Raw genomic sequence first — 21,881 nt, 5'->3', positions numbered from 1 at the left:
GTGTGTGTGTGTGTGTGTGTGTGTGTGTGTGTGTGTGCGTGTGTGTGCACATGCGTGTGTGCGTGCGTGCGGGCATGCGTGTGTGTGTGCGTGTGTGTGTGTGTGTGTGTGTGTGTGTGTGTGTGTGTGTGTGTGTGTGTGTGTGTGTGTGTGTGTGTGTGTGTGTGTGTGTGTGTGTGTGTGTGCACATGCGTGTGTGCGGGCATGCGTGTGTGTGTGTGTGTGTGTGTGTGTGTGTGTGTGTGTGTGTGTGTGTGTGTGTGTGTGTGTACGGTGTGTGTCTGTGTGTGTGTGTGTGTGTGTGTGTGTGTGTGTGTGTGTGTGGGGGTTTTTTGTGTGCACGTGTGTGCGTGCGTGCAGGCATGCGTGTGTGTGTGTGTGTGTGTGTGTGTGTGTGTGTGTGTGTGTGTGTGTGTGTGTGTGTGTGTGTGTGTGTGTGTGTGTGTGTGTGTGTGTGTGTGTGTGTGTGTGTGTATGCGAGCTGCGGTTCCTTTAAGAATCTGATTTCCTGGTTAGGGAGGACACGCCTCTGAGGCCACGCCCCCATCTGTTTTCATGTGCGGTTTCCTCCCGGAGCTCCGAGTCCCGCCTCCGTTTTTAACGCTCCAACCGGATGTTTTTTGTGCGTTTTTATTGTTGTTGTGTAGCCTGATGTATTTCACCAAGGGGTGAAGCGGGAGGAAAGGTTTTCTATCTCCGCCGATGGACGCGTGGAGCTGGGCGTGTGGACGGCAGTGATTCCCCTGGGCACCTGGAAGAGCGAGGGTGAGAGAGAGAGAGAGAGAGAGAGAGAGAGAGAGAGAGAGAGAGAGAGAGAGAGAGAGAGAGAGAGAGAGAGAGAGAGAGAGAGAGAGAGAGAGAGAGAGAGAGAGAGAGAGAGAGAGAGAGAGAGAGAGAGAGAGAGAGAGAGAGAGAGAGGAGAGAGAGAGAGAGAGAGAGAGAGAGAGAGAGAGAGAGAGAGAGAGAGGGGGAGAAGAGAAGAGAAGAGAAGAGAAGAGAAGAGAAGAGAAGAGGAGAGAGGGAGGAATTGTGAGGAGAGTAAGGGATAGAGTGCTAAGGGGAGAGAGGGTGTGAGAGAGAGAGAGAGAGAGAGAGAGAGAGAAGAGAGAGAGAGAGAGAGAGAGAGAGAGAGAGAGAGAGAGAGAGAGAGAGAGAAAGGGGGAGAGCTAGAGAGAGAGGGAGACTGAGCCGCCCCAGCGTGGATGAAAGTTCTCTTCAGCTCCAGTGTTAGGTGAGACTCTCTAGTGTGTCTGTCTGTCTGTCTGTCTGTCTGTCTGTCTGTCTGTCTGTCTGTCTGTCTGTCTGTCTGTCTGTCTGTCTGTCTGTGTTATCTTGTCGCTGTGGCTGTTTGATTCTCCTTGTTTTGACTCTTTATTGTCTGATGAATCCGCCCCGTGTGGGGTCATATCCCCATGTTATGTTGTGTCATCCCACTATTACAGAGTTGTGACACTGTTTACAGTCTGTAAACAGTCTGTCAACAGTTGATAGTCTGTAAACAGTCTGTAAACTGTCTGTCTGCAGTCCTTCAGTCTGTTTATGAAGAGATGGTTGGGGGGTTCAGATTTTAACGATGCTTCGTAAACTGGATAAACGCCCTTATAGCCACGCCCCCTCGTGTGCAGAGCCACGCCCCCTGCCATGCTGAGGCAAGTCTTAGATTATTAATATCTATTCTGTGCATCTGTTTTTTATTTAAATAATTTATTCATCAGATTCGGTGATCGCCACTGATCTCCAATGTTGGATTTGGAATTGAAAGTATTCAGGAGGGTTTAACCTTTTAAACTCCACCCTCACAACTTGGATTGTCATATTTCTATAGATAAGGCTATTTTATAAAGATTTAGTTCGAAAGACTTTTTCTTTCAAGGTTTGGACAGGCGCAGTGGAGAGCTCCGTTTTAGATGGTTTAGACCTGTTGCCCTGGTCCTCAACGCCATGTGTGTGTCTAATAATACTAGTAGTGCTAATGAAACATTCTATTTATATCACTCCCTACACCCACTACTGCTGCAGCAGTAGGGGGTGAAGTTACCTAGACCCAATTTAGGACATCACCTTAACCTCTAACCCCTAACCTCTAACCCCTTATCTAATTATAAAGCATTATTATGTAGTACGAAACGGTGGGCATGTCTAATTAGTTGTTTCATGTAGTATAAATCAGTCTGTACTATTTAGCAGTATCACAGTTTAGAACTGTACCGATATTTTGTAGTATTATGTGGAAGGCTAGAAAACATGTGTTGTTATATGTAATAGCATTACTCTCTGTCTAAAGACCTGCGCTGGATTGGCTAAATAGACAGTCAGGTTTGGCTAAGCTAGCTGACTGGTTTGGCTAAGCTAGCTGAATGGTTTGGCTAACCTAGCTGAGGGGTTTGGCTAAACTAGGTGACAGGTTTGCTAAACTAGGTGACAGGTTTGGCTAAACTAGGTGACAGGTTTGGCTAAACTAGGTGACAGGTTTGGCTAACATAGCTGCCCCTTGGATTCACATGTGGCTGTGTTTCAGCCTTCCTGGAATGAGGCAGCTCCTATAGTCTCCCTCGGTGTCCTCCTCCTCTGTGCTCCCCAGGGTGTGGTCCAGCCTGCGGGTAGTGACCGGGTGACTCCGTAGCTGTGACTAGAGGACAATACTTCCGCTCTCTCAGCCACTACTAGGCTGGGCTTGAGTGTGGAGCCTCTATGAAAGACGCTGGACTGGAAAGACTGGAAAGTCAAGGGTTCAGATCTGAAAGACGATATGCTCACATAATGACATAATTACATAATGTCAACATGATTATGCTGTGCCACGCTAGGTAGGATTTATTATGGAATATTAAGAATGTAGGTCATTACTGCAGGTGGTGACGGTGTATTGTGGTGAGGGTGTATTGTGGTGAGGGTGTATTGTGGTGACAGTGTATTGTGGTGATGGTGTATTGTGGTGATGGTGTTTGTCCAGGTGGTGATAGTGTATTGTGGTGATGGTGTGTTGTGGTGAGGGTGTATTGTGGTGATGGTGTATTGTGTTGATGGTGTTTGTCCAGGTGGTGATAGTGTATTGAGGTGATGGTGTATTGTGTCTGCAGGTGGTGTAGCATGTCCAGGTGTTGAGGGTTCCTCCACCACCACCATGCTGAAACGGCTGGATAAGAAGATCCGGTTCCGGGGCCACCGGAGGGACGACTCCCTGGACCTGGACCTGGACCAGTCCCCCCTGGACCAGTCCCCCAGCACCTCGGACAACGAGTGTGGGGACGACCCGGCACGGACCGGCTCCCCCACCCGGGACCCTGAGGACCTGCTGGACTCAGACACGCCCCCCCTGACCGACGCCCAGGTGGGACACAGTACTGTGTACTAGGTACACTGGAGTGTGTACTAGGTTTAATGTTTCCAAGGTGTTCTAGTTGTACTGTGTACTTGGTCAACTGGAGTGTGTACTAGGTGTACTGGGTAATAGGTTTAATGTTTACGAGGTGTCCTAGGTCTAATATGTACTAGGTATGTGTGCACTGTGTACTAGGTACCCACCACAGTGCTTTGGTTGTAAGTAGACTGTAGTCTTTGTGTTTCTGTATTTCCTGTTGATCTCTTGGGATCCATCTTAGAAGAGCTTCTCCTTTTCAGAGTTATGTTTACACATTGCAGCTCGGTTCTGATTAGCTGAGCAGCCTGTTACAAAGCTGTGTGTGTGTGTGTGTGTGTGTGTGTGTGTGTGTGTGTGTGTGTGTGTGTGTGTGTGTGTGTGTGTGTGTGTGTGTGTGTGTGTGTGTGTGTGTGTGTGTGTGTGTGTGTGTGTGTGTGTGTGTGTGTGTTCAGGCTGGTGCTGGTGCGATGGCCGCAGAGGTCCAGGACTTCCATAGGTTGGAGGCTGACCGCCTCACAGAAGTCAAGGGTCACCTGGAGATAGCCCTGCTGGAGAAGCACTTCCTGGGTAAGTAGTTCCACTTCCTGTCTTGGTAGTATCACTTCCTTTTTTTCTGATGAGGAACTCAGCAGCAGGTCTCCACTTTTCTGGGGTCATGACCCCATTCATCCATTCATTCATTACTCATTAATTAATTCATTATTAGGTCAGAGAGTTCTTATGAGGCCAACTCTCCTCCCGGGGCTGTTTACGGCTGTGAAGAACATCCCATTAAATATTAATCTGGTTATTCTTCCTGTGTGAATTAACATCTGTCCAATCTGCATCCATCCTGAGAGCAGAAGGGAAGCAAACTCTGTCCTCTCCCCTCCTCTCTCTCCTTCCTCTCCCCTCCCATCCTCTCTCTTCTCTCCCCTCTCCCCTTTCTCTCTCCTCTCCTCCCCTCTCTCTCTCTCCTCTCCTCTCTCCTCTCTCCTCTCTCCTCTCTCATCCCTCCTCTCTCCTCTCTCCTATCTCCTCTCTCCCCTCTCCCCTCTCTCTCTCCTCTCCTCTCTCCTCTCTCCTCTCTCCTATCTCCTCTCTCCTCTCTCATCCCTCCTCTCTCCTCTAGCTAGGGGCACTAGCCTGGCTAGCGTAGCCGCACTAGCATAGTAATAATGCTTAGCACTAGCTGAACTCTACCACACCTTGAGCACACATTGACGTTACAGATCTCTAACCAAGGCCAAGTTCCAAATCAATCACTCATTCACTAGTGGCAGTTAGTGGCGAAGAGGAGCGTTAGTATATTATTGTAAGTACAATGTGTGTATTGCGTGTGCAATGTGTGTCTTGTGTGTTCACTGTGTGTATTGTGTGTTTCTCCAGAGGAGGAGTTGAGGAGGCTGAGGGAGGAGGCGGGTGTGGAGGCGCTGAAGCAGGAGGTGGAGAAGGAGCGCTGCAAGAGGCTGGACGTCGAGACCAGACTAAACCAGCTCATCAAGACCAGGTCCTCCTCCTCCTGCTCCCCCTCCTTCTGCTCCTCCTCCTCTTCCTGTTACTCTTCCTCCTTATTTTCTTCCTCCTCCTGCTCCTCCTCCTCTTCCTGTTACTTTTCCTCCTCCTTCACTTCCTCCTCCTTCTCTTCTTCCTCCTTCTGCTTCTCCTCCTCCTGTTACTCCTCCTCCTTCTCTTCCTCCTCCTGCTCCTGCTCCTCCTCCTTCTCTTCCTCCTCCTTCTCTTCTTCCTCCTTCTGCTCCTCCTCCTCCTGTTACTCCTCCTCCTTTTCTTCCTCCTCCTGCTCCTGCTCCTCCTCCTTCTCTTCCTCCTCCTGCTCCTCCTCCTTCTCTTCCTCCTCCTCCTCCTCCTCTTCTTCCTCCTCCTTCTCTTCCTCCTCCTGCTCCTCCTCCTTCTCTTCCTCCTCCTCCTCTTCTTCCTCCTCCTCCTCCTTCTCTTCCTCCTCCTACTCCTGCTCCTCCTCCCCCTCCTACTCCTCCTCCTCCCCCTCCTCTCTCTCTTAATGGTGGTAATGGTCTCTCTCTCGTCCTCTTCCAGATCTGAGGACCCTCCCCCTCCTCTGCTCCCTAATGCCACGCCCCCCCAAGCTGACGGAACAGGTGAGGCACCGTGCACCAGCACCGTGCACCAGCACCGTGCACCAGCACCGTGCGACAAATCATGAAATAACGGCCATCGGGAGTATCGTGAAAAAACATATTTAGTTTCACGAATACTAAATCCGTAATACGTTATCTGTTTGTCTCTGTCTATGTCATCTCCCTGTCTGTCCCCCTTTTTGTCTGTCTCCCTGTCTGTCTGGCTGTCTGTCTCTCTGTCTCCCTGTCTCTCTGTCTCTCTGTCTGTCTCCCTGTCTGTCTGTCTCCCTGTCTTCCTGGCTCCCTGTCTGCCTGTCTGTCTCCCTGTCTGCCTGTCTGTCTCCCTGTCTGCCTGTCTGCCTCCCCGCTGGCCTGCCTCCCTCTCTGCCTGTATCCCTGTCTGTCCTTCTGTCTCTCTGTCTCCCTGTCTGTCTGTCTGTCTCCCTGTCTCTCTGTCTGTCTCCCCGTCTGTCTGTCTGTTTCCCTGTCTGTCCCGCAGAGCCTCAGAGGGAGACAGTTTTTTCCCGCCTCCGGAGGTCCTGGTCTGAGCGAGTCTCCTCCCACCTCGAGGACTTCCACTTCCAGCCAGAGGAGGTCGTCACGGAAACGGAGGAGCCACTCAGCGCCAAGAGGCGGGGCTTAGCATCATTCACATAATATATAGCTACATCATATATATATATTAGTGCTGTCAGTTAAACGTGTTATTAACGGCGTTAACGCAAACCAACTTTAACGGAGTTAAAAAATATATAACGCGCGATTAACGCAATTTATTTAAAAAATAATACTTTTTTATTTATTTTTCTTTGGCTCCAAACAAAGAACTGACTGCTATGTTCAAGGCAGTATGTTTGTATGTTCATCGTTTAATTGCACTATAGGCTTTTTTTTTGTATCGTCCTGTTTTGATCAGTATATGCTAATGTTGTTATCAATAAAAAAACATTTGCACAAGGCAAGCCCATGCCCTTCTCCATGTTGATAAGAGCATTAAAATGAGAATAATTAATGGGACAAAGAAATCAAGGGATATTTAGCATAGAAAAAACATTGCGATTAATCGTGAGTTAACTATGACATTAATGTGATTAATCGCGATTAAATATTTTTATCGCTTGACAGCACTAATATATATACATACAATATGACGTATGCATAACATAACTATACAACATAAGAAATTTGGTCAGAAGAGTTTTATTTTGGTGAGGAATTAGATTGTGTGGCACAATATGTTTATGTTGTGCATATTGGAATGAATAATTATACTTTCAATCTAGTTTTTTCACACATCCTTCAAAACATTCATAGAGCTGGCAAGGTGGACGGACATAAAGACAGACTCTATACATGACAGAGCTGCTCTCACTGCTCACCCTATGATGAACTGATTAATCTGTTAATTAACCAACTTCTCTGTCAACAGGCTGACGGAAAACATGAGGCGACTAAGTAGGTTCATTTAATATATAGACGTATGTGTGTAACCCTAACCCTATATATAATGTGTTTAATATATATAAAATATACATATATTTATATTATATACTGTATATATAATGTGTATAATATATATAAAATAATGTTTACAATATACATATATAAAATAATGTGTATTATCTATAATATCTATAATATATTAGTGTATAATGTAGTATATATAATGTATAATGTAGTATATAACGTATAATGTAGTATTATATAATGTAGTATATAACGTAGAATGTACCAGATATAAGTGTTTAATGGGCTATATATCATGTATAATGTGCTATATATAAATGCACTATATATAAGTGTTTAATGGGCTATATATAATGGATAATGTTCTATATATAAGTGTATAATGGACTATATATAATGTACTATAAGTGTATAATGTGCTATATATAATGTATAATGTACTATATCTATTGTGTACCCTGTGTGTTTCAGAGCGCGGCCTGAAGCCAGTCACCAACTTCAAGAGGAACCTGGCGGCTCTGAGCAGCTGGTTCAGCGTCTACACCTCGGGCATCGCCTTCATCGTCAGTACCCTAGTACTATAGATATATACTGTAGTGTGTGTATATATATATACATATATATATATATATATATATATATATATATATATATTCAGTGTGTACACCTCGGGCATCGCCTTCATCGTCAGTACTATACTTTAAAATACTGTAGTACTATATCTATATCTATATATGTAAGGGATAATGTATAGAACGCCGGTCATTATCGGGACAATAAGCCCCGACAGGGCGAACCGGACACCAATGTGAAGCGGAGGTGTCTTGCTTCTCAGCTTATTACATTTCTACTTGCCAAAATGAAAGATTTACTTCACACGGTGTGTCTTTTTACAATTCATTTGTTACCATTCATAGTGTTGATCAGCAGAGTAATAGTTCGCCAAAGACAGTGACTACTTGCGGATTGTACCAAAGACATGAATCAGAGGCAAAAAATGAACTTTCCCTGACAGCGGTAAATGGTTAGCATCGGTCAATTATAAAAAAATAATTGACCGCCGGAATATATATATATATATACATAAATATATCTATAAATATGTGTGTGTATATATAAATATATACATATATATATATACATATGTATATATATATATATATATATATACATATGTATATATATATATATATATATATATATATATATATATATATATGTATGCGTGTATATATATATAAATATATATAGCAGGTGGTTGAGCGTCTACACCTCCGGCATCGCCTTTATCGTCAGTACCTTAGTACTCTATATATTATATATATAGAGTTATAATGTTATACTGTAACACAGTGGTACTATATGTACATCATAATATCATGTACACTTCTCCTGGTCTATCTGAGTGTCTCTCTCTCTCCTGGTCTATCTGAGTGTCTCTCCCTCTCTCTCTCTCTCTCTCCCTCTCTCTCCTGGTCTATCTGAGTGTCTCTCTCTCTCCTGGTCTATCTGAGTGTCTCTCTCTCTCCTGGTCTATCCGAGTGTCTCTCTCCCTCTCTCTCCTGGTCTATCTGAGTGTCTCTCTCTCTCTCTCTCTCTCTCTCTCTCTCTCTCTCTCTCTCTCTCTCTCTCTCTCTCTCTCTCTCTCTCTCTCCTGGTGTATCTGAGTGTCTCTCTCCCTCTCTCTCCTGGTGTATCTGAGTGCCTCTCTCTCTCTCCTGGTCTATCTGAGTGTCTCTCTCTCTCTCTCTCCTGGTCTATCCGAGTGTCTCTCTCCCTCTCTCTCCTGGTCTATCTGAGTGTCTCTCTCTCTCTCTCTCTCCTGGTCTATCTGAGTGTCTCTCTCTCTCTCTCTCTCTCCTGGTGTATCTGAGTGTCTCTCGCCCTCTCTCTCCTGGTGTATCTGAGTGTCTCTCTCTCTCTCTCCAGGTCTATATGAATGCAGCGTGGTATGGGTGGGTCATCCCAGTGTTCCTCTTCCTCGCCATCCTCAGACTCTCCCTCAACTTCCTCATCTCAAGGTAGCCAATCAGAGCACAGAACTGACATAGATAACAGTACTGCTGCAGTACTGACATACACAGCAGTACTACTGCAGTACTGAAGTATACCACAGTACTACTGCAGTAGTGACATACACAACAATACTACTGTACTATTATAGAGCTATTACAGATCTAATATGAATTATATTTGTAATATTATAATTAATAGTAGAGTATCAATGTTAATTAATAGTTCATATTTTATATTCATATCTCAGAGGCTGGCGGATTCAGTGGAGTATCGTTCCTCAAGTGTCAGACTCACTGGTAAGTTGTGTGTAGTGTGTGTAGTAGATGTGTATGGTGTAGCAGTTGTGTGGTAGATGTGTAGTGTATAATGTGTGTAGTAGATGTGTCGTAGATGCGTAGTAGATGTTAAGTTATGTGTAGTAGATGTGTAGTAGTTGTGTTAGATGTGTACTGTGTGTAGTAGATGTGTAGTGTGTTGTCTAGTAGATATGTAGTAGTTGTGTAGTAGATGTGTATTGTGTGTAGTAGATGTGTAGTGTCTAGTTGTGTGGTAGATGTGTAGTGTATAATGTGTGTAGTAGATGTGTAGTGTCTAGTAGACGTGTAGTGTGAGTCGTAGATGTGTAATGTGTGTTTAGTAGATGTGCTGTGTGTGTAGTAGATGTGTAGTAGATGTCTAGTAGATGTTTAGTAGTTGTGTAGTAGATGTGTATTGTGTGTAGTAGATGTGTAGTGTCTAGTAGACGTGTAGTGTGAGTCGTAGATGTGTAATGTGTGTTTAGTAGATGTGCTGTGTGTGTAGTAGATGTGTAGTAGATGTCTAGTAGATGTTTAGTAGTTGTGTAGTAGATGTGTATTGTGTGTAGTAGATGTGTAGCAGGGGTTTTTCTAGAAAAAATTCACAAGGGGGAAAACATCAATGGCGAGGGAGCAAAGCGACCGAGCGGGGGGGAATCCTTGCAAGCAATCCTTGCTTTTCTTCACCCCGCAGCACGACATTTTAAAAACACTGTAAACTAAGTCACCAAACGCTATATTTTCTTTCTTCTCAGACACTCTCAGATTCACTGAACTGATCAATTTGGTTCGGGAGAAGAGATAAAAGCCCGCCTACACTGTAAACTGATTGGTTGACTTACCGATCCAGGCCAATCAGGAGGCGCCTGAGGCTCACGTGCACACTGCCTCATGCACAGTTTCTAGATCCCTCTCTGTTGTGCTGCGCGCTCGCTACACAGATGCGAACGCGGTTAGGAGCACGTCTGTCTCCTGTGCACGGTCTTGCTCGCTCGCTCTCCATTCCGGGAGATTTTAAGTAATTTAAAAATTTCGACAAGGAGGCGCTGGGTTGAAACAAGGAGGCGCAGCGCCCCTCTTTCCCGGTTTAGATTAACCCCTGTGTAGTGTCTAGTAGACGTGTAGTGTGTGTAGTAGATGTGATGTGTGTGTAGATGTAGTAGATAGAGGTAGTATGATATGATATGTTGTTTGTTTCTCCTGTAGGACCCTCCTAAAGATGACCTCACCGTCTCTGAGAAGTTCCAGCTGGTCCTGGATGTAGCTCAGAAAGCACAGGTACTCTCTCTCTCTCTCTCTCTCTCTCTCTCTCTCTCTCTCTCTCTCTCTCTCTCTCTCTCTCTCTCTCTCTCTCTCTCTCTCTCTCTCTCTCTCTCTCTCTCTCTCTACTGTTCAATGTACATACACAATAAAAAGCCTTTGTCACACATAGATCCCAGTATATTACTGGGAAAACCTTGAAGGCCCCACTAGGGATGCTTTTACTATTGCGGTGCAGATTTACAGGAATATCGATCCGTTTCATTTAGAGTCTCAGACTGCATGCATGAAAGGGGTCTACATACAGAGGGAGAAAAGGTTAACATAGTAAATACTATAAAGAGCTTGTCTGTCTGTCTGACTCTCTCTATCTCTCTCTCTCTCTCTCTCTCTCTCTCTCTCTCTCTCTCTCTCTCTCTCTCTCTCTCTCTCTCTCTCTCTCTCTCTCTCTCTCTCTCTCTCTCTCTCTCTCTCTTTCTCTCTCTCTCTCTCTCCCTCTCTCTCTCCCTCTCTCTCAGAACCTGTTTGGGAAGATGGCTGACATCCTGGAGAAGATAAAGAAGTTTGTTTATATATATGTATATATACTGTATGCATAATGTGTGTGTGTATCTCTACAATGTGTTTCTGTGTGTGTGTGTGTGTGTGTGTGTGTGTGTGTGTGTGTGTGTGTGTGTGTGTGTGTGTGTGTGTGTGTGTGTGTGTGTGTGTGTGTGTGTGTGTACATCTATAATATGTGAGTGTATATCTATAACACATATCCATGTGTGTGCAGTCTGTTCATGTGGGTACAGCCTCAGATGACCCAGAAGCTTTACGTCGGTCTGTGGCTGGCCTTCATCTCCTCCTGCCTGCTGCCCTACGACCTGCTGGGCTTCACCATAGGTACAGACCATAATATACATACTGTAGGTACAGACCATAATATACACACTGTAGGTACAGACCATAATATACACACTGTAGGTACAGACCACAATATACACACAGTTGGTACAGACCATAATATACACACTGTAGGTACAGACCATAATATACACACTGTAGGTACAGACCATAATATACACACTATAGGTACAGACCATAATATACTCACTGTTCACATCAATGATGCTATATGTATTTAGCTCTGTATTTCTGGTTCTAGGACTGTATTAAGTTCTATGTTCCTGGTTCTAGGTCTGTATTAAGTTCTATGTTCCTGGTTCTAGGTCTGTATTAAGTTCTATGTTCCTGGTTCTAGGTCTGTATTAAGTTCTATGTTCCTGGTTCTAGGTCTGTACGCTGGCATTAAGTTCTTCATCATCGACTTCCTCTACAAGAGCTGTCCCAAGCTGAGGGCCAAGTACGACACGCCCTACATCATCTGGACCAGCCTGCCCACCGACCCCCAGCTCAAGGATAGGGGAGCCCCCCCCCTTCACCGACGGGTACAGACACAGACAGGCGGTTATTACCACAGACAGCCTGTTATCACCACAGACAGCCTGTTATCACCACAGGCAGCCTGTTATCACCACAGACAGCCTGTTATCACCACAGGCAGCCTGTTATCACCACAGACAGCCTGTTATCACCACAGGCAGCCTGTTATCACCACAGACAGCCTGTTATCACCACAGACAGCCTGTTATCACCACAGGCAGCCTGTTATCACCACAGACAGCCTGTTATCACCACAGGCAGCCTGTTATCACCACAGGCAGCCTGTTATCACCACAGACAGCCTGTTATCACCACAGACAGCCTGTTATCACCACAGACAGCCTGTTATCACCACAGACAGCCTGTTATCACCACAGACACACCCTGTACAGACACCCCCTGTTATCACCACAGACACACTGTTATCACCACAGACACACTGTTACCACCACAGACACATGGGGTCTATGAGCCCCTTGACATCAGCGTCTTGATGCTCCTGGAGGTCATGTCCCCCTAGTGGTCAGACCACTCCATCGTGCCCCTTTACTTCTTAAACACCCACTGAATGTAGAATCGAGTTTTGTTCTGTTTCAAATATGTTTAAATGTCTGCTATGATCAGAAACATAGTAAGTTACGCCGTTTTGTCAATGTTACTGAAATAATACTTTAGTTTAGAACTTTTTTTCCCATCGACGTTTGTAAATAAGCATGTTTGGGTAAAGAGCACTATGAGGTTAACACATCTCATCGGATTTCAATGACAATGCTTCTAGCTGCATGTTTATTCATATCATTTATGTTTTCTATAAAATATATATTGTAACATCCTTGATTTAAAAACAACTCTTTGAAATTGTTTGAAGAATGTAAAAGTAACAGTGCTTCTTATCCAGAAAACCGCGGATCCCTGTTGACTTGTAACAGTTTACAGGCCAGCCTTGACCTCTCCAAGATGGCTTCCCCGTTGACGTACGAGCCAACAGTCTCTGTGTGCGTCTACCCTCATCTGACCCTCTGACCCTCATCTTGTCTTCTTCTGCCCCTGTAGACGCCTTCCACAGCCTCCCGCAGTTACCGAGCAACCAGCCCGCCCCCGGGGCCGGGTAGGGAGGAGGAGGGCGGGCGGAACAACTCCAAGAAAGGAGCGTTCCATGAAGTGTTCAACCTTGACGAGAAGGAGCGCCCCCTAGCAGGTAGGAGGACACAGGACATTGATCTGTTGGTAAATTATTGGTTATGTATTGGTTATGTATTGATCGTGTGTTTCAGTGATTGATCTATTGGTAATATACTGGTAAAGTATTGGTTTTGTATTGATCATGTGTTTCAGTGAATGATCTATTGGTAATATATTGTTTAAGTATTGGTTACATATTAGTTTTGTATTGATCATGTGTTTCAGTGATTGATCTATTGGCAAAGTATTGATTCTGTGTTCCAGTGTGTGAGAACGGCTGGAGGTGTTGTTTGATCAACAGAGATCGTAAAACACCGTCTGACTACATCCGCAACGGAGTCCTGTACGTCACAGAGAAGTAAGCTAACACTTACCTGGTAGTCTAGGTATAGTATAGTTCACACTAACCTAGTAGTCTAGGTATAGTATAGTTAAGCAATAGATCACGACAGGCTGTGGTATGTGCTCATTATACCACTTTTAAGGGGCGTTGTCCGGCCCCGACGCGCAGCGGAGGGCCGGTGATACAACGCTTTTATACAACGGTTACTATTATGGCAAAACGAAAGTCATAGACACACTACATTTAAAAAAAAAACAAGAAAGTCAAAGTAGCTGTTTTATCAAAGAATACAAAAAAGTAGTCCCTCCTGGCTGCATTCAAAATGCATGACGGTCGCTATGCAACACACTTTAGCGTCCCTCCGAGAGAAGGCTCCGCTAGAGCGGTTCGCCGGCAATTTATCCTATGCTCCATCATTCAACATATTTTTTACTTTGTAACTGTTTCTACTTCCAGGCGCGGAGTGATATGCAAACTTTCACAAAATGATTAAAACACTAACCTGGTAGTCTAGGTATAGTATAGTTAACACTAACCTGGTAGTCTAGGTATAGTATAGTTAACACTAATCTGGTATTCTAGGTAAAGTAAAGTTTACACTAACCTGGTAGTTTAGGCATAATATAGTTAACACTAACATGTTAGTCTAGGTATGGTAAAGCTGTAGTTGTCAAATCTTAAATCTTGGTCTCACCTCTCTACCTCCTACTCATCTCTCTCTGTCTCTGTCTCTCTCTCTCTCTCTCTCTCTCTCTCTCTCTCTCTCTCTCTCTCTCTCTCTCTCTCTCTCTCTCTCTCTCTCTCTCTCTCTCTCTCTCTCTCTCTCTCTCTAGTTTTCTATGTTTTGAGAGCTCTAGCTCGAGGTCCAGTGCCTATAAGAAGAACAAGGTCATCGCTCTGCTGGACATCACCGACATCCAGAAGGTATCCTCCTCCTCCTCCTCTTCCTCCTCCTCTTCTCCTCTCATCTGCCCTCCTCCTCCTCCTCCTCCTCCTCCTCCTCCTCTTCTCCTCTCATCTCCCCCCCTCCTCCTCCTCCTCCTCCTCCTCCTCCTCCTCTTCCTCCTCCTCTCCTCTCCACCTCCTCCTCTAGTCACCTAGACATGTGATCCTGGTAGTGATATGATACTACTGAACAGTGATGATGTGGAGCTCTGAGGTTACCATGGTAACGTGTGAACCTCCACTCCCTGCAGTACAAAGTTCTGTCTGTGCTGCCCGGGTCTGGGATGGGCATCTCCATAGCAACGCCCTCCACTCAGAAGGTATTAATTATGGATGATCTACTTGTACACGGTCAATAAATACAACCACAAATTATGAGATCAACACTGAATTACAACTTAAATCTCTCTCTCTCTCTCTCTCTCTCTCTCTCTCTCTCTCTCTCTCTCTCTCTCTCTCTCTCTCTCTCTCTCTCAGCCTATGGTGTTTGGTGCTATGATCCACAGAGACGAGGCGTTTGAGGCCATTTTCTCTCAGTACAGCAAGACTTTGACCGCGACCTCCGACCCCTAGGACCTCCCCCCCTCCTTCATTGTGTCTTTTATCTCGTCTTTCACTGCTGGACACCAGCTCATTGACACACACACACACACACACACAGACTCACACACACACAGCCAGGGGAAGTGTTATTTCATAAAGTGTTTGTGAGCTAGTTAGCAGCTAACTAGCTTAGCTTCCAGTTGTTGGACCACACTGAACAGTTTGACCTAAATCCTCTTTAATAATCTGAATGTTGGTGTAAAGCACAGAATATCATGTTGGTCTTTTATCGTCAAATCTCTCAGCCTCTGCACTTATTTGTGAGGTTTTGTACTAATCCTGTTGAATCATTTCCTTGAGGTTGTAGGTTTGATTCCATGTGGGTTAGGTTAGGTCAGGGGCCAATTTTTAGACACAGAATCCGATATTTATAAGTCCCTGGTCAAAAAGTCCAAACGTTGAGAGTGAATGCTTAAGTCAGATGGATGAAGAAACCTGTGATTTGATGATGGAGTGCGTCAGTACTTCCTGTCAGAAGCTCAGGGTTCACTGGGTAGGCAGGGGGAGGGGGGGAGGCGTTTGATTGACATCTGCCAGACACGTCACACGGATCGGTTTAACCTAGTGAAGCTAGTCTACCACCCAATTAATAATGACAGACAGACAGACAGATAGGCCGACGTACAGACAGACAGACAGACAGACAGACAGACAGACAGACAGACAGACAGACAGACAGACAGACGTACAGACATATAGACAGACAGACTCCTCTAAATTAAGAGATAAGAGTGACAGCTGTGTTTATCCTGCCATGACTCCTCTGTGAACAGTCTGCCATTTTGTATCACTTTGACTGCTCACACTGGACACCAACATTACTGAAACAGACCCAAACAGAAGCAGATCATAGATTTGGTCGACCAGGGACTCAAACTCGCACCCCGACTCTGACTCGAGTGAAGCTGTGACTCATGACATTGAGTTCAAAACAGCTGAGTCCAATCTCCAGTAACGAGCTCACTGAACCTCAGAGGTTCATCCTGGAGACCGGGGGTCACAATGGTCTCTGAAGGCCTTCGTCTGTCTCCCTCCATGTCCTTCCTATTTCAGTCCTCTCATTGGTGGAAACCTAAGGGGTTAATTAGCACTGTGTCACCATGGTGATGACGGTACTCTCGACGGTACGCTCAGTGGTGACAGAGCCTTCCTGTCCTGACCTCAGTGAGGAGGACGTTACCGTGGTGACGGTCATCGTTTAGTAGGTCATCTTGACATGGTGTCGTCACAGGGTGACGGTGTATTTACATGACTACAACTCCCATGATGCACTCTGATGTACGAGTGCGATACCTGCCTAGCCCGACATGCCCTACATGGGGGTTTTATACTGCATGGATCAAATGTCTTTCTGCAACTTATTCTGCTGTTAATAAGTATTGATTCTCTTAATTTTTGTACATTTTATTAAACATATACAAAACATATTTAACATTGCCTGTCATTTCTTTAACCTCTCTGACTATGACCGATTTGACGTTAAATTCACACATTGTTATGCTTAAAAATTATTTTAGAAACCGTGGTGGTACTTGGACTCAGGACCTCAGAGACGATAACGGATAGCTCTCGCTCTCTCCACTGTGCCACAGAGCAGTGTATCGGACGGAAGTGATATTTGACTTGATTATATTCAGATAATGGCTGTTTGAAAAACGACCAACACAGGCAGGACTTGAACCCTGGCCTCCAGCGCAAGGGCCCTATGATTTCCGCGATAACGAAAACGCGGACGGAATCACGGAATCGGACAATAAAAACGGAATCTACTGATAATTTTTTTTTTTTTTATTATACAGGAAGAAAGTATTAAAAGTAACAAAGTTACAATTTAAAACGGGCCTGTCTCAGTAAAATAACTGATTTCCAGCAGGTTCCTGTTCTGCAGCACATATAACATGTAACAGGGACAAGGCACATCACGCGTCACGTTTACAATATGCAGCGGAATGCAGCGGAATTCGCCATTATTTTGGTGAAATTCAGTTTCGAGGGAAAAGGGAAACATCACAGGTGACATTAACGTCACTGAATGTTTGAGAAGGGTCCAGCTGCAGGCTTGGGCGTTTCCGTCATGACACATATGTTTTTTTTCATGACGACCGATAAAAAACGACAGTGATACCCCTTATGTTTTTTTTCATGACGACCAATAAAAAACAACAGTGGTTTGGGCGTTTCCGTCATGACACATATGGTTTTTTTCATGACGACCAAAGAAAAACGACAGTGTCACCCCTCATGTTTCATTTGATAAAAACGACAGTGTTACCCCCCTATGTTTTATTCTATACATTTCGACAGTGTTACCCCTTATGGATTTTTCATGACGACAGATAAAAAACGACAGTGTTACCCTTTACGTTTAATTTGATAAAAACGACAGTGTTACCAGTTATGTTTTTCTTCATGACGACCAATAAAAAACAACAGTGTTACCCCTTATGTTTTTTTCATGACGACCGATAAAAACAACAGTTTTACCCCTTGTGTTTTTTTTCATGACGACCAATAAAAAAACAACAGCGTCACCCCTTATGTTTTTTTTCATGACGACCGATAAAAATTGACAGCTAGACCCCTGTCGACGTTTTTGCAGGGATCCGAACCTGAGCTGTTTGGAGTATTAACCTCCGAACTTATCAATGCAACATCAAGACACCAAATAAAGTAAACACAATGGTTATACTTGACTTTATAATTCGCATGAAATAGAGATGAGTCTTCCAACAGAGGATATCAACCGGACTTGAACCCCGGTCTCCAGGGGGATAGCTCACAGCTCTCTCCACTTCCCACGGAGATTTATTATTTAAATTTGTCTGTGGTTATATATGACAATGCAATAGACATGATAGCATTACGTTTCAAATTAACGATATTGTGTTTTCCACAGAAATTGAGCCGCGGTCGCCAGTGGGTGAGGCAGAGTACACTCCACTGCACCACTGAGGCGATGAAATTTCACAATGATCAATCATCAATAAAGAGGATATACGTATGACATTAAAATGTATGTGTGTTTTTCTATTATTTCCCTTATGTTTTTTTTCATGACGACCAATAAAATACGAGTGTTACCCCTTATGTTTTTTTCATGACGACCGATAAAAACAACAGTGTTGTTACCCCTTGTGTTTTTTTTCATGACGACCAATAAAAAACAACAGCGTTACCCCTTATGTTTTTTTTCATGACGACCGATAAAAAACGACAGTGTTACCCCTTATGTTTTTTTTCATGACGACCGATAAAAAACGACAGTGTTACCACTTATGTTTTTTTTCATGACGACCGATAAAAAACGACAGTGCAGTTAGAATCTTGTTAAAATCTCATGCAAGCTGTTTTGCATTTTGAAATGTTGAACCGTTGAATTAAAAAAAAAAATTCTTGAAAAAAAAAAAATCTTTTTTATACCCCTTATGTTTTTTTTCATGACGACTGATAAAAAACGACAGTGATACCCCTTATGTTTTTTTTCATGACGACCGATAAAAACAACAGTGTTACCCCTTATGTTTTTTTTCATGACGACCAATAAAAAAACAACAGCGTTACTCCTTATGTTTTTTTTCTTGACGACTGATAAAAAACGAGAGTGTTACCCCTTATATTTTATTTGACAAAGACAACAGTGTTACCCCTTTTGTTTTTCTTCATGACGACCCATAAAAAACAACAGTGTTACCCCTTATGGTTTTTTTCATGACGACCAAAGAAAAACGACAGTGTCACCCCTCATGTTTCATTTGATAAAAACGACAGTGTTACCCCCCCTATGTTTTATTCTATGACGACCAAAAAATACGTCAGTGTTACCCCTTATGGTTTTTTCATGACGACTGATAAAAAATGACAGTGTTACCCCTTATATTTTATTTCACAAAGACAACAGTGTTACCCCTTATGTTTTTCTTCATGACGACCAATAAAAAACAACAGTGTTACCCCTTATGTTTTTTTCATGACGACCGATAAATACAACAGTGTTACCGCTTGTGTTTTTTTTCATGACGACCGATAAAAAACGACAGCGTTACCCCTTATGTTTTTTTTCATGACGACCGATAAAAAACGACAGTGTTACCCCATATGTTTTTTTTCATGACGACCGATAAAAAACGACAGTGATACCCCTTATGGTTTTTTTCATGACGACCAATAAAAAACAACAGTGTTACCCCTTGTGTTTTTTTAATGACGACCGATAAAAAACAACAGTGTTACCCCTTATGTTTTTTTTCATGACGACCGATAAAAAACGACAGTGTTACCCCTTATGTTTTTTTTCATGACGACCGATAAAAAACAACAGTGTTACCCCTTGTGTTTTTTTCATGACGACCGATAAAAAACAACAGTGTTACCCCTTATGTTTTTTTTCATGACGACCGATAAAAAACAACAGTGTTACCCCTTATGTTTTTTTTCATGACGACTGATAAAAAACGACAGTGATACCCCTTATGTTTTTTTTCATGACGACCAATAAAAAACAACAGCGTCACCCCTTATGTTTTTTTTCATGACGACCGATAAAAATTGACAGCGGTACCCCTGTCAACGTTTTTGCAGGGATCCGAACCTGAGCTGTTTGGAGTATTAACCTCCGAACTTATCAATGCAACATCAAGACACCGAATAAAGTAAACACAATGGTTATACTTGACTTTATAATTCGCATGAAATAGAGATAAGAGTCTTCCAACAGAGGACATCAACCGGACTTGAACCCCGGTCTCCAGGGGGATAGCTCACAGCTCTCTCCACTTCCCACTGAGATTTATTCTTTAAATATGTCTGTGGTTATATATGACAATGCAATAGACATGATAGCATTACGTTTCAAATTAAAGATATTGTGTTTTCCACAGAAATTGAGCAGCGGTCGCCAGTGGGTGAGGCAGAGTACACTCCACTGCACCACTGAGGCGATGAAATTTCACAATGATCAATCATCAATAAAGAGGATATACGTATGACATTAAAATGTATGTGTGTTTTTCTATTATTTCCCTTATGTTTTTTTTCATGACGACCAATAAAATACGAGTGTTACCCCTTATGTTTTTTTCATGACGACCGATAAAAACAACAGTGTTACCCCATATGTTTTTTTTCATGACGACCGATAAAAAACGACAGTGATACCCCTTATGGTTTTTTTCATGACGACCAATAAAAAACAACAGTGTTACCCCTTGTGTTTTTTTAATGACGACCGATAAAAAACAACAGTGTTACCCCTTATGTTTTTTTTCATGACGACCGATAAAAAACGACAGTGTTACCCCTTATGTTTTTTTTCATGACGACCGATAAAAAACAACAGTGTTACCCCTTGTGTTTTTTTCATGACGACCGATAAAAAACAACAGTGTTACCCCTTATGTTTTTTTTCATGACGACCGATAAAAAACAACAGTGTTACCCCTTATGTTTTTTTTCATGACGACTGATAAAAAACGACAGTGATACCCCTTATGTTTTTTTTCATGACGACCAATAAAAAACAACAGCGTCACCCCTTATGTTTTTTTTCATGACGACCGATAAAAATTGACAGCGGTACCCCTGTCAACGTTTTTGCAGGGATCCGAACCTGAGCTGTTTGGAGTATTAACCTCCGAACTTATCAATGCAACATCAAGACACCGAATAAAGTAAACACAATGGTTATACTTGACTTTATAATTCGCATGAAATAGAGATAAGAGTCTTCCAACAGAGGACATCAACCGGACTTGAACCCCGGTCTCCAGGGGGATAGCTCACAGCTCTCTCCACTTCCCACTGAGATTTATTATTTAAATATGTCTGTGGTTATATATGACAATGCAATAGACATGATAGCATTACGTTTCAAATTAAAGATATTGTGTTTTCCACAGAAATTGAGCAGCGGTCGCCAGTGGGTGAGGCAGAGTACACTCCACTGCACCACTGAGGCGATGAAATTTCACAATGATCAATCATCAATAAAGAGGATATACGTATGACATTAAAATGTATGTGTGTTTTTCTATTATTTCCCTTATGTTTTTTTTCATGACGACCAATAAAATACGAGTGTTACCCCTTATGTTTTTTTCATGACGACCGATAAAAACAACAGTGTTACCCCTTGTGTTTTTTTTCATGACGACCAATAAAAAACAGCGTTACCCCTTATGTTTTTTTTCATGACGACCGATAAAAAACGACAGTGTTACCCCTTATGTTTTTTTTCATGACGACCGATAAAAAACGACAGTGATACCCCTTATGTTTTTTTTCATGACGACCGATAAAAACAACAGTGTTACCCCTTGTGGTTTTTTTCATGACGACTGTGGCAACCCCCTTTGTCGGCGGCGGGGATTCGGGAATTAATGAATGAAGCAGGGTTGCGGTGCAACGGGTTTTATTGTAAGTCCAGTCACAAAAAGGGAAATCATATATAAACTAAGGTTCTTCCGTAATCGGGAATAAGGGCGCGGGACCTCCTGGTCCTTTTCTTCCTCGGGGTCGGCGGGGAAACAGCACCCGACGCCTCCGGCTTACTCCTGGTGGGGAAAACATTTGGTTAAAGCACCTCGGTTCAACCACACGTCTCTTCCTCGTCAGCCCTCTCTCCCGTCTCCCCCGTCCCCAGCCCTTAAAGCTCCTCTCTCCTCGTCCCCCAGGTGCCCCCAATGTTCTTGATTCCCTGGGCCCGGTTGATGCTCCCTCTAGTGCAGCTGGGTGGAGGGGGAGGTATCTTCCTTCCACCACCCGTCCACGGGGCGGGTGCTGCAGCGGCTGGCCCCTGGCCAATGGCGTGGGGTTGCCACACGACCAATAAAAAAACAACAGCGTTACCCCTTATATTTTATTTGACAAAGACAACAGTGTTACCCCTTTTGTTTTTCTTCATGACGACCCAT

At 43.6% G+C, this 21,881-nt stretch overlaps 1 protein-coding gene across 2 annotated transcripts; it reads left to right on the top strand.

The window, feature by feature from the left end:
- The first annotated feature begins 520 nt into the window (after window positions 1-520).
- LOC132464306 (GRAM domain-containing protein 4-like) lies at window positions 521-16,400 on the top strand. 2 transcript variants are annotated; one of them, XM_060060621.1, is made up of 19 exons: window positions 521-765; window positions 3,081-3,331; window positions 3,814-3,928; window positions 4,730-4,850; window positions 5,396-5,457; window positions 5,936-6,068; window positions 6,866-6,891; window positions 7,375-7,466; window positions 8,833-8,924; window positions 9,167-9,215; window positions 10,422-10,493; window positions 10,994-11,037; window positions 11,251-11,360; window positions 11,751-11,905; window positions 12,954-13,098; window positions 13,347-13,440; window positions 14,259-14,349; window positions 14,622-14,690; window positions 14,848-16,400. In XM_060060621.1, the coding sequence occupies exons 2-19, from the start codon at window positions 3,125-3,127 to the stop codon at window positions 14,941-14,943; spliced, it is 1,773 nt and encodes a 590-aa protein (XP_059916604.1). In that variant the 5' UTR covers window positions 521-765; window positions 3,081-3,124; the 3' UTR covers window positions 14,944-16,400. The 2 variants fall into 2 exon arrangements, with proteins under 2 accessions (XP_059916604.1, XP_059916603.1); XM_060060620.1 differs by lacking the exon at window positions 521-765 and adding an exon at window positions 1,083-1,231.
- Window positions 16,401-21,881: the final 5,481 nt, after the last annotated feature.

The sequence above is a fragment of the Gadus macrocephalus genome, chromosome 9 (assembly GCF_031168955.1).
Source record: "Gadus macrocephalus chromosome 9, ASM3116895v1".
Classification (NCBI taxonomy): domain Eukaryota; kingdom Metazoa; phylum Chordata; class Actinopteri; order Gadiformes; family Gadidae; genus Gadus; species Gadus macrocephalus.
The sequence above is the reverse complement of the archived record's forward strand: the minus strand, read 5'-3'. Positions and strand labels throughout refer to the sequence as shown.